Consider the following 12,870-nt stretch of genomic DNA (forward strand, 5'->3'; position numbering starts at 1 on the left):
TGTCTTCCATTCAGAGCTGGAGTGGAAGAAGCAGCCGCAGCCCGGGTGGAAACTCCGTGACTCTTTTCTAGCAGCCATGATGGCTGCAAGGGCTGGGCTGTGACCAAAGGAGGGGTCTGAGGCAGGGAGGGTGGCATGTGTCCTTACAGAGAAGGTCCCACAGAGCAGAGCCACCCAGAGGCACAGCCTCAAAAGACCGACCTGTTACAAGATCCCAGAGCCCCAGGCTCCCCAGGAACACTGTCACTGGAGAGATCCTCTCTGGGCCCAGACCCAACCATCACCCAACTCCAATCCTCTCCCTTGAGCCCAAGACCCTGGACCTTCCCGGGCGGGACCACAACAGAGCCAGCACTGACCCTCAGGTTTTGGCAGAATGTCTAGTGAGGGAACATCTTCATTTATGGTCCAACCAATTCAGTACAAAGCCTCTGCCTTCTTGCTCTGTGAGGTAAGGGGAAGGGGTCATGTTTTAGAGACAGTAACCTCCCCCTTCTCTGGACAGCCAGACATGTGGTGCCCATTGCCACAGGGAAGGTGACATAGCAGAAGCAAGCCTTGGCTTTGGAATTTCAAAAGCTTGATTCTGAAGGCGGGTGGCAAGAACTCAGGACACTTACAGTGCATTTGGAAGAATATATGATGGGTTAAAGAATAAAAGCCTCCTCTCTCCCCCACTGGTCAAGATTCCATAGGTTGGCAGGGCTTGGGGAGCAAGGCGAATGTTGACATTTCTGGAATCCTTGAGAAAAGGACCCTGAGAAGGAGGTTGCGGCTAAAGAGGGGGAAAGTATGACAAATACTCCATATAGGTTTGGAGGTGATAAGTGTAGGCAAGCACTGGGTAGAAGAACCCACACGCTTCCTGGGTAGAGCCTGGGAAAACAGCAAGCCAAAGAGCAGAACAGGGGACTGGGCTGTCAATCTTAGCAGTTGGCCTGGAACAGAATTACCGAGCTTCCTGAAGCCAGAGGGTGTGCAGGGCCAGGAGCTAGAATCTTCCACATGCTCCAAGCCACAAATCCCCAAATAGGCTTTGTGGAAGTGAAGGAGCCCCTGGCAGACCATGCACAACCAACTGATGACCAGATGGGGAGGGGATGTCCAAGCAGGTGCTGGCATGGATGGATGATGATGGCTGAGGAACAGAGTCTTACATGACTTAAAGCCACACCCCCACCCGACCGAGCTTAACCCCAGGAAAAGGTCAGGGGGAGACTTTGAATTGACTGAGATTAATTTCTACCACCTGCTGAAATGGGGTTCCTAATAGAAATTACATTCTGTGTTAGAAAAATAAAGTTATGCTTCTTGCAGATTAGAGTTTGTAGGCTGAGTTGTACCTACTATATAAGTAATGAATTAATATTTTCTTTACGATTTTGTAAAGAAAAGAGAAGAAAGAAATTTCAGTAGAATAGCGCTACATTGCAAAAGAAACGCCACTTGCGATTTTTATCGATTTTCCTTCTTGTCTTTGAATTTAGAAAGCACAAGACTCTTGCCACAATTTCAGGTCAAATGACTGCAGCATTTTGAGTGAAACCCATAAAATCTAAGTTCATGGATTGTTCCTTTTGTTTTGATTTTTCAATTGCTCATTCTCAGGGGTCCATATACAAGGCCATCCATCCCTGGGGACTAAGAACATGGCTCATTGCAAGAGCTAAGGAGTTTTCTGGACAAGAGTGGAGGGAGGACTCCCCCGCTCCAACAGGCAGTTCTATAAATAACGGCTGCTCCATGGTGGCCCCTGAAATGCATCATTTCAGCAGGCTTGAAATGACAAAGCCTGGAGAGTAGGAGGGCAGTGGTGACGTTGCTGGGAACAACAGCTGGGACTCCCAGGAGCTGAAGTCTGAAGCCATAGGTAGCCCAGAAACCGAGGAATCCAGAAGCCCTGACTAAACCCACCGGGGCCGTCCAACCCAGTTAGGTGGCAAGGGGATGGGTGGGCATGGAGCACAGATGGCCCTGGGGTAATCCTAGTGCCTCTGGTTCAGGGACCTCCAAGCTTGACTCAGCTGTTCTCCTTAATTTCATCATCCCATGGTGCACTGGGCATGCCCGAGGGCTTCTGGGAGCACAGGTAGGGCAAGGGCAATTTGGGAGGGCTGAAGAAGCCTGTGAGGAAAAGAAAAGGGAAGATGGTGACCACATAGGAGAGGCAGCAGCCTTTCCAACAGGGGAGTCTTGCCAGCCATGGCTAGTAGATGGAATCTGTGCCCATCCTCTGCAAGCCCCTAGCAAACGTGTAACCAGGAAAGAGTCTGAGATCATGTCACATTTCCTGAGATGAGCACGTAGGTAGAAGCTCCTTCCTTTAAGCTTTAGTTCTTACTGGGGATGGAAATTCCATCCAACAAATGTTTATATAGCTTGCTTCCTTCTAATGGGATTTCCAGCAGGTGGAAATTGAATTGTGAGGGAACAAGTAAATCTTCCCAGAGTGTCTGAAGTGACAGTGCTGCCTTAGCTTTTAGCCGGGGCTCTGTCCCTCCCTTCTAGAACAGTCTCCATGACCTCAGCTGAAAATGGGAAAAAGGGGGGACCTGTGAGTCCTTATACTTGCAGTTTTCACAGGGCTGCTCAGCTTTGAGCTTGGCCACTCCCATTCAGGGTGTCCCAATCTGAGATCCAGGAAATCAGGAAGACTAAGAGGCTGGTGTCATGGCCCAGGGCAGAGCCTACCTGAATCATAGCTGAACCAGCAAATGGGGGTGGGGGAAGATGAAGGCTGAGTTCTCTGGCTCCCTTCATTGGCTTCCAGGTGTGCAGGTGGCTTGGGATTGAGGACTCAGATCTTCTCAGGCCCCGAGGGCATCAATGCCAGCAGGGCTGAGCACCAGCGCCTGAAGGATGTCGGAGAGGGAGACCACGCCCAAGAGATGCTGGGTCTCATCCACTAGCACCAGCCTGTGTACCTGTGGGTCCGCAATGTTCAGTGAGGAGGCAGAGCCATGGGGCTACAGCAGCTACTGAGGTTGGTGCCAAGAATCAGGGGAAACAACCCAACATGACTGAGGGAGAGAGTGTCTCCTAGAAACCAGTTAGGGATGGCTGTGACTGGCCTAAGGTGATCAGTTGGCAGTGACCCCTGGCATAAGGGCCCCATGGACAGGACCAGGTGCAGGCCAGTGTGGGCACCAGGAGTTGGTGATGAAATGGAAGGATAGGCCAGGTGCCCAATGTTCAGGGATGGCTGGAGCCGTGCGTGAGAAGGACTGGGCTATATGTGTTGGGGGCATGAATGGAGGGCACAGGGTACCTGCTCCCGAGCAATCCTGTCGATCACTTCCCCCAAGCTCTCATGGGGCTGGCACGAAAGGACTCCCTCCAGACATAGTGTCCTCTGCCTCAGGGCTTCTCCCACACTCACGTCCAGGTGGTTGTAGGTTTGCTGGGCAGCCAGGTGCTGGGGCAGAGAGAGAAGTATGGCTCCTAGTCACCCCCTTGCCTGGGCTCCTGCCCTACAGATGTCAACCCCTGCATACTTGTCAAGGTCCCCCTGGTCCACAGAGGCCCCCCACCCATCCCCACACCCTTAGCCTCCCTGCAGCATCCCACCTTTCCAGCGACACTTACAATCACATCGAAGCGGGAATAGAGGCCCACGACCTGACCTGCAGAGGGTGGTTGCGGGGGGCAGGGGGAGAAAGACAGGGAAGAGGCTATGATCAGAACTGGGGTGCTGTGTAGAGGGCCTAGGGCTATTTGCATCAGGGTGCCTCTACCAGAACCCAAGGATCAAACTTAGCATCCCAGAGTGAGACAGCCTGACATTGAGCATCCTGAGGAAATGCAGTGCGAGTAACACGGCATCACCTACGAAATAGTCTAGCCTCGAATTTATTGCCCAAATCTCTTCAAGTCTTTAGATATAATTTCAGTTTACAGGAAACACAGGAATAGAGAACAAAGTAAAGGCCAGCTCTAGAAAGCAAACAGACAAATCTGGATGTGGGGTATCCTATAGGACAACTGACCCAGGCTTTTTAACTCACCTATGTCACAACAATTTAGGGGGAATGGAGCTGTTCTACATTTAAAGAGATTTAAGGAACAAAAGACACAAATGTAAACCATGGACTTCAATTGGATCCTGTTTTGAACACATCAACTATGAAAAATACATTCCCTTGGGAGGCCGAGGTGGGTGGATCACAAGGTCAGGAGTTCAAGACCAGCCTGGCCAAAATAGTGAAACCCCATCTCTACTAAAGATACAAAAAATTAGCCGGGTGTGATGGCACGCACCTGTAAACCCAGCTATTCGGGCAGCTGAGGCAGGAGAATTGCTTGAATCTGGGAGGTGGAGGTTGCAGTGAGCCAAGATTGCACCATTGCCTTCTAGCCCAGGTGACAGAGCAAGACTCTGTCTCAAAAAATAAATAAATAAATAAATAAATAAATAAATAAATAAATAAAAATAAAAATAAAAATTCTTGGCCGGTCATGGTGGTTCATGCCTGTAATCCCAACACTTTGGGAGGCCAAGACAGGTGGATCACTTGAGGTCAGGAGTTGGAGACCGGCCTGGCCTATATGGTGAAACCTCATCTGTACTAAAAATATCCCCCCAAAAATTAGCTGGGCGTGGTGTCGTGTGCCTGTAATCCCAGCTACTCAGGAGGCTGAGGCACAAGAATCGCTTGAACTCGGGAGGCAGAGGTTGCAGTGAGCCGAGATGGCACCACTGCACTCTAGCCTGAGTGACACAGGGAGACTCCGTCCCAAAACAACAACAAAAATACCCAACATTCTTGAGGAAATGGAGAAGTGAGAATAAGGATTGGATGTCAGACAATAATATGAATTATTCATGGTTTTGTTTAGTGGTATAAAACGCACTTTTTTTTTTTTTTGGAGTCTCACTCTGTTGCCAGGCTGGAGTGCAGTGGCATGATCTTGGCTCACTGCAACCTCTGCCTCCCGGGTTCAAGCGATTCTCCTGCCTCAGCCTCCCGAGTAGCTGGGACTAGAGGTGTGCGCCACAATGCCCAGCTAAATTTTTTTGTAGATTTAGTAGAGATGGGGTTTCATCATATTGGCCAGGATAGTCTCGATCTCTTGACCTCGTGATCCGCCCACCTCGGCCTCCCAAAGTGCTGGGATTACAGGCATGAGCCACCGCCCCTGGCCAAAAATACACTTGTTTTAAGAGGTGCACTAAAGTGTTTAGGGGTGAAATGACACGATGTCTGTAATTTACTTTGAATTACTTCAGAGAAAAAGATGAACTAGTTATGGCAATATAGTACCAGTAGTTAATCTAGGCAATGGATATAGGTGGTTCATTATGCAATTTCTTTCTACCATTTTTATACATTTGAAGTTTTTTATAATCAAAAATAAATTGAAAACACTTCTTGATATCTCTCTTAATTATGATGATTTTAGCTTTGAAATATTTCATAGCCATCATTCAACCAAAGAAATAATCTTGTCATTTCTGTAGCCCTTTTTCAGTGTAGGAAACTGAGGTCTGGCTGGGGGCCCGAGGTCCCATGGCACATTTTTTTAAAATTTTATTATTTCGTTATTATTATTTTAGAGACAGGGTCTTGCTCTGTTGCCCAGGCTGGAGTGTCACTGTATGTAAACTCAAACTCCTGGCCTCAAGCGACCTTCTCGCTCTGGCCTCTCTCAAAGTGCTGGCGTTACAGCCATGCCCCACGTGCCCGGCTCCATTTTAAGGTGAACTAAAACTAAAATCTGCTGCTTCCTCTCACTATGCCCATTTTCATGCACATAACCTTTTAAATCCTCCTGTGAAGTCAGAAAGATGAGTGTTGTGAAGAATCCCATTTCACAAAGGAGGAAACTGAGGCACAGAGAGGCTAAGCAACTGGCCCAAGTCTCAGAGTAGACGGAGACTTCTAATCCCCAGTCCATCGGGTACCCATCACAGGGATGGCATGGGAACCCCTGCCCTTCCCATATTCTCCCCACCAAGTTCTCCCAGGCCCCAGCCCAGCCCGAGCCTCTCATCCTAGGGGTGGGTACCACATTCGTTGACCACAGGCAGTGCAGACACACGCCGGTCCACAAAGATGTCCAGTGCAGTCAGGATGGGTGCTGTCTCCAGCACCACAGCCAAGTCTCGGAATGTGCCGATGCCCAAATCTTGGATAGTGCGGTAGAGGAAGGAGGGCCGGGGCAGCAGGGAACCCTGGTTAGGATGGGGACCCGGTGGAGATCAGGGATCCAGCAGCTTCAAGAGGGCTCCCAGCTCTTCCCGCCGACTGCTAGGGCTGAAGACTCCTCAGGCCCTCTGATCACCTGCCCAGGTCTCCCCCTTCCTCCCACCTGGGCCAGGCTTACAAAGATGTGCAGGAACTTGAGCAGGCGTTTGTGTGTGAGGATGTGGAGTACGTTTCCTGACACCGGGTCCAGAACAGGCAGGCGATGGATCCGGTTCTTGATGAGGGTGTAGACAGCTTCGAACAGGCTGCAGAGAGGGGAGCAGTGAGCCTCGGGGCAGCCGGGGGAGAGACAACCTCCATCCCAGCCCCCTAAAAAGGAGGGCAGGGCACCAAGGCTCCCTTGTCTGTGTGGCGCCTAGGATGAAGAGGTGAGTTCAGAGCTGAGTGGGACTGGGGAAGGGGACTGTGGGAGGAGGAGGCTCAGGTGAATGAGCGGAGACACCCACCTGTCATTAGGAGAGATGGAGACCAGAGGCTTGAAGCAGCCTTGCAGGTAGATCTCTGCAGAAAGAGCCAGAGTCAGGCCAGGGGAGCCGGTCACCTGCCTCACCTTGCAGTCCCAGGCAGCTTCCCTTCCGTCAGGCACCCGAGGCTCCTATGGTCCCTCCCCTGTTCGCTCCAGGACATACCCACTGCCCGTCCTCCACCTTAGGCCCTGACCCACCCTCACCAACAGCCCCTTTCCGGGTTCCTCTCCCCACTTACCCCTCCAGGTCTCAATCTTATGTTGTTCAATCTCATAGATCTGGACCTAGAGACATCGACAGGACTCCAGAAGTCAGGCAGACGTGGGCTTCTAGGGCACCAGGCTCCAGGAGGATGCCCCTCTGCCCCCGCCCCTTCTGGGTGCCCGTAAGATTCCCAGCCCACTCCTCACCAGGGGGGACCTGTAGTAGCGATGCAGCACCAGGATGAAGTCAGTGATGGTCAGCATCCCTGCAGGGGAGGGGCGGGGAGGAGGTCAGCCCAGGGCCTTTGGGTGGAAGGCAAGTTGAGGGTCAGATCCCCTCCCCACCCTCCCAGTGTTCTTGCACTGAGACACAGCAGGGACTGTGGGAACAGGACAGTGGGGCAGCCCCCCAGGCCTGAGAAGTGGGGCTCTTTCTCTCCTGCCTCCTCCCATTTGCTCCCTAGCACCTATGGCACAGGGCCATGCAGTAGCGGAGGTGAAAGGTGTCAGCTGGTCATAGCGGCTCCACAGATGGGGAAATTGAGCCCCAGGGTCTCCCAGCTGGCCATACAGACTCGGGATGGACTTTCCCCCACCCTGGCCCCTGTCTGGGCTTGGCCTGAAGCCAAGCTTGTGGTATATCAGAGATTAGCCCCAGAACAACCGTACGAGGTCTCCCCCTCGCCTTCTCCATCTCCATTCACCTCCCCAGCCTCTCCTCACCCACAAAGCTCTGCTTCTTGCTGTCCCATAGAGGGGCTGCCCGCACACCGTTGGCCACCAGAGCAAAGAAGGCCTTCTTGATCTGAGGGGCCAGGGAGAACAGTCAGGGGTGGGTCCCGAGAGACCCTCACCCTCCTCTCTGCCCCTCAGTGGGCACCTCCTATCTGCCTGCTATCCCCTCCCTGTCCCACCCAGGGTTCTTCCATGGGGCCTTCTCCTGGACCCTCCTCTACACCAGCTGGCCTGTCTTCCTCATGTCACAGTACACGCTAGACATGATCGTTGCTGGGGACATGTACATAGATAAGGCTGTGGCCTGAGACACGGAGCCCCTCACCTGGCACGCCAGGGAGTGAGAAATTCTAAATTCATGTTTCCATTTGGAGGGCATGTGTGTACAGACACAGTCTAGTTTTTGATAGACTAAGTACTGGAGACATAGTTATTTATATAACATTTGCATATTTACATACTTTTTTTGTAGATAAATAATTATATTGACTCATTTTGTGCCCCGTCCTAAGCAGTACTATCTGCACATGTTGGTTATATTTTTTAACGCACCCTAAAACAAATATAAAGCTACTGAAATAGACATATTTTTTCACGAACGACTAGAATCAAAACGTGTGCTATGGACAATACATACACTGTGTTTTGGGAAACGCTGCACTGCATAACAATGAGAAGAATAAGATTATAGACATTTATAGCTAAGCCTAATGGAAGAGCAGGTGCCAGAGCTCATTATTTTTTCTGTTACCAAAAGAGTCCCCTTTGTTCTAAGTCACTCTGTAATGTCTTTTTTTTTTGACATGGAGTTTTGCACTGTCTCCCGGGCTGGAGTGCAGTGGCACAATCTCGGTTCACTGCAACCTCCGCCTCCTGGGTTCAAGTGATTCTCCTGCCTCAGCCTCCCAAGTAGCTGGGATTACAGGCACCCACCACCACGGCCGGCTAATTTTTTGTATTTTTTTTTTTAGTAGAGATGGGGTTTCACCATGTTGGTCAGGCTGGTCTTGAACTCCTGACCTTGTGATTTGCCCACCTCGACCTCCTAAAGTGCTGGGATTACAGGCGTGAGCCACTGTGCCCGGCCTCTGCAATGTCTTACACATACTTTGTTCACGCTTTATACTGGGTAGTCCAAGAATCCTCTGAACTATGTAGGGTGCAGCAGGCATTTCGATCCCCATTTTAGAGACAAGAAAGGTAATGTAACTCAAGGTCCTACAGATACTAAGTGGCAGAGCTGTGATGACTATTATGTGTGCTCACAGAGAGTAGAAGCTGTCCCTCCCCTAACTGGCCTCCATAGTGCTAATGAGTCCTTTCAGGGGGCTTGCTTGCAGGGGCACCTGGCTTGGCAGGGCATCCTGCAGGGTGGGAGTGGTGGCTGCAGCACCATGTGGATGGAGAGCGAGTACAGGTTGGACAGAGCCATGGCCTCACCTCCAGCATGGTGTCGAAGATGACCAGCTTGGAGCTAGTTGCCATGGCATCGTAGCAGGTGTGCTCCTGCATGAAGCGCATGTAGATCTGGGCGCCGGGTTTCCGCAGTTCGTCATCCCAGCCCAGCTTGGGAAATGGGGCCTGTGGGGACAGGCACGGGGCAGGCTTCTCTTCCACCAGGCCTTCTAGCTCACACTCCCAGGCCTCTGTGGCTGGGAACTCCGTGGCCAGCTCCACATCATCTGTGCTGGAGCCTGCAGCTGAGGCTGTACAGTCAGAGGGGAGGCAGTCCCACTCTATTGGTGGAGTGCCCACCCCGGCAGGATCAGCTTGAGCCAAGGGTGTGGCCTTGGGGAATGTGGCCTCCAGCCCGGTGGACTCAGCAGCTGGCGTGGACTGGGGACCTGTTTGGGGGAGGAGGGGAAGAGGACAGTAACTCCATCTTCCAAAGCACGTTCTCATCTGCTGTCGCCATTCATCTCACAGCAGCCTTGGGAAGCCTGGATGCTGTGGCCCTTTTTTGCAGGTGAGGGGCTGACCTGAGAGTCACCGCAGATAGTGGCTCTGTCCCATCTTTCTGAGTTGGCCATGCTGGCCTCTGGCACTGCAGTGCAGTTGTTCTCTACCATGCAGGGAGACTGAGGCCACAAGATGAGGGTTGGGTCCAACTCTGTGTTATGGAAGGACCTGAGGCAGAGCCCAGACCCAGGCTCCTCTGGGACTTCCCACTCCCCTGGCCCCCATCTCCCCAGAACTGGCCTTGGCCCCCATCTCCCCAGAACTGGCCTTGGCCCCCATCTCCCCAGAACTGGCCTTGGCCCCCATCTCCCCAGAACTGGCCTTGGCCCCCATCTCCCCAGAACTGGCCTTGGCCCCCATCTCCCCAGAACTGGCCTTGGCCCCCATCTCCCCAGAACTGGCCTTGGCTCCCATCTCCCCAGAACTGGCCTTGGCCTCACCTTCCCCCTGACCCGGTGGCTCCCCTTCCTCCACCGCCTTCTGCCTTGTCCATCTCGAGGCTTTGGCCCTCCGTTTCCCGCGGATTCTTTCTGAGCTGCTGGTCACAGCTGGTGATGGCCATGAGCTGCTGTTTTCTTGCTCTAGGAAGCTCATCTCTGGAAGGGGAATGGGGCCTGTTTGGTTAATAGGGAGTAATACATCAAAATCAATTCAAATGTTATTCATAATCTTTAGGATTTGCAAGCTTCCAATGGGCTTTTCCCCAACATATTTCTCATTTAAAACTTACAGCAGCCTTATAAGGCAGGCATTATTATCATCCCTATTTTGCTAGTGAGGGACCAGAAATTCAGAGAGGTTAAGCAATTTGCTGCAAATCACACAGCAAGTAAGTGGGAAAGTCACTTCTGAAAAGAGGAAATTGGAGGTAAGGGAAACACACCTGGGGAAAGGAAGAAGAACAATGAGGAAGAAAGACCAAAAGGAGGAAGATAGAAGTCAGGCTGGGAGGGAATTGGGGTCCCAGAAAAGTGGGGGACAAGGAAGTGGGGGAAGAGATTAGGCCCCAGGGAGGGGGCATTCTCCCTACCTTGATGCTCAGAACCCCCAAGGCTGCTCCAGGAAGGGGTCTGTGGGGAGAAGAGTTTCTGAAGGAGTGCTTTACATTCCCAAACCCCTTCTCCCTGCACACACGCCTACACACCCATGCACACCAATACACACGCTCAGACACACGGCCATACACAAACAGACATGAAGCCATACACAAACACACACAGAAACACACACATCCAAACACTCCCAGGCACACAGAACCACACGCACTCACAATACATATGCCCAGACACGCACATGCTCATATTCATGAGAAAATCCAGACCAAACACACACCAGAAGACACACTCCCAGACACACATTCACAGCCCGTGCTCTCAATCTTCTGGCCTCAGCTGCCCCGGCTCTGGCTCCCCTGGGACCCCCATACCCTGCGCAGTGCGTGCTCCAGCTCCGGCTCCATGTGGCCAGCCCCGGACCAACGGAGAGCAAGTGTGAGACACTGTGGCTGGGCCGCACTATTCTGGGCCCGGCCCTGGGCACCCTGCCCTGCCAGGATCGGTTTCTCTCTGATTGGGTGTCAGGCAATGAGAGGGAGGGGCCCCCACTCGCTCAGCTGCTACAGCCCTGAAGGCTGGGGGTTGCTGGGAGGGAAGGGGCGCACCTGATAATCTGGGTACTTGGTCCTCAGCTGCCTCCTGGGTCACTGAGGACAAGCTAGAGGGACCCTTTTTGAGGGGACGTGGCTTGGAGCATGTGGGAACATGGGCACTGAGCAGAGCTGGGCTGTCAGAGTCCTGAGCCCCTATTCCAAGGGTCTCCCTCATCTTTATCAGGCACCAAAGCAGGGAACATGGAGGCAGGTCAGCATAACTTTCTTCCTTGTTCTAATTTCAGTAGAGGGTGGTGCTGGAGTTAGAAAGGGCAAGTTGCAGCCAGCTCAGAGGCTGGAGATGAGGTAAGGGGTTTGTGGGTAGTCCAGGAGAGCAGCTAATGTATGTCCAGACGTCCAGATTTGAGTCCCTGGAGCCTGTCCCTCTCTCAGGTGAAGGAGATGGAGTGGGTGTTTCAGGCAGGTGAAGAGCTGTGAGAATCACCTCGAAGGCGTGGGGAGCACTCAGAGCTCCCCGCAGCGGAAGAGACACCTGTTTCCATCTGTGGTTGAGAGATATGCCTGGGTGTGCAGGTGTCCCAGCCCCCAACCCTCTGTGAGTGCTGTGCCTACATCCCTGGTGCCAACAGGATCCCAGCCTGGCTCCAGTAGCTGCCACCCCCTTCCTTGGCATTCCCGGAGCCTGAGTCAATGTCCGGATTGGGAATGCTGACCCAGCTGCTCCGGCTTTCCTCTCTCTGCCCCTCCCTTTCTCTCCTCCTTCCAGCCTCTTCCATCCCAGCCCTGGCCCTAGAGTGGACACTCAACAACAGACTGGTGGATTTCTGGCTGAATTTATTACATGTGTTTTCCATCAACCCTCAGTGTTCCTACTCTGCCAATGGGGAGGGTGGTGGAGAATGGAGTCGGGAGGACAGCCTTGGCCAGGGCTGTTCCTGTGGTCCCCAGCCTTTCTCAAGGACATCTGCTCACTGGACAGTGGGAACTGGCTCAGAGGACAGACATCAGTGTAAGAGAATTTCCTTCACACCAAGCATGTTTTTTCAAATGGACTCAAGATAGCCACCACCAGTTTGAGAGAAAGGAGAGTAGGAAGAACACCAAGTCCAGAGTATTCAAGCATAAAAATAAGGTCTACATGAGGCCATTGGCTGTGGTTACTCAAACATGGAGCCAATCAGAAGGCTTCTAAGATTGTGAGGGTGTTGTATTGGCAAAGAAACCATAAGCCTGATCAGCAAAGCCTGGTTTGACACCCCTTCCCTTGCCTTATTACCAGCCCTCCAAATCCGCACCAGCAGGAAGAGGGCTGTGAAGGCTGGAAGGACTGCAAAAAGCACAAGTTTGCCAGTGCGGGACAGAGGATATTTGCATAAGGAACAGCTTCCCAGCAGGCAAAGCCAGAGGCTACATAGGAGAGTGGAAAGGGGAGATCTTCCCAGAGAGCAGAACCAGGGGTGGTCAAATGTGCTGACCAAGAACTTACTCCACTGCCAGGAAGGGGCTTAGCCATTCCTGCCCAACCAGATTTGATAATTAAGATCCAGCAGCTGCTGGGTGTTTGCCATTCTTTCAGTTGCAAGTGGATTTTTTTTTTGAGACAGTGTCTCACTATGTTGTCCAGGCTAGTCTCAAACTCCTGGGCTCAATGATCCCCCTATCTCAGTAGCTGGGAGTATAGGCGCATAGCA

At 52.3% G+C, this 12,870-nt stretch overlaps 1 protein-coding gene across 1 annotated transcript; it reads right to left on the reverse strand.

The window, feature by feature from the left end:
• Positions 1 to 2,807: 2,807 nt before the first annotated feature.
• PRKAG3 (protein kinase AMP-activated non-catalytic subunit gamma 3) lies at positions 2,808 to 11,029 on the reverse strand. Its single transcript, XM_002812864.5, has 13 exons — positions 10,997 to 11,029; positions 10,601 to 10,640; positions 10,011 to 10,166; positions 9,052 to 9,455; positions 7,600 to 7,681; positions 7,084 to 7,142; positions 6,912 to 6,957; positions 6,653 to 6,707; positions 6,325 to 6,451; positions 6,007 to 6,172; positions 3,586 to 3,623; positions 3,269 to 3,415; positions 2,808 to 2,924 (listed from the first exon to the last, which is right to left on the reverse strand). The coding sequence occupies exons 1-13, from the start codon at positions 11,027 to 11,029 to the stop codon at positions 2,808 to 2,810; spliced, it is 1,470 nt and encodes a 489-aa protein (XP_002812910.2).
• Positions 11,030 to 12,870: the final 1,841 nt, after the last annotated feature.

This window comes from Pongo abelii, chromosome 11 (genome assembly GCF_028885655.2).
Source record: "Pongo abelii isolate AG06213 chromosome 11, NHGRI_mPonAbe1-v2.0_pri, whole genome shotgun sequence".
In the NCBI taxonomy this organism is placed as follows: domain Eukaryota; kingdom Metazoa; phylum Chordata; class Mammalia; order Primates; family Hominidae; genus Pongo; species Pongo abelii.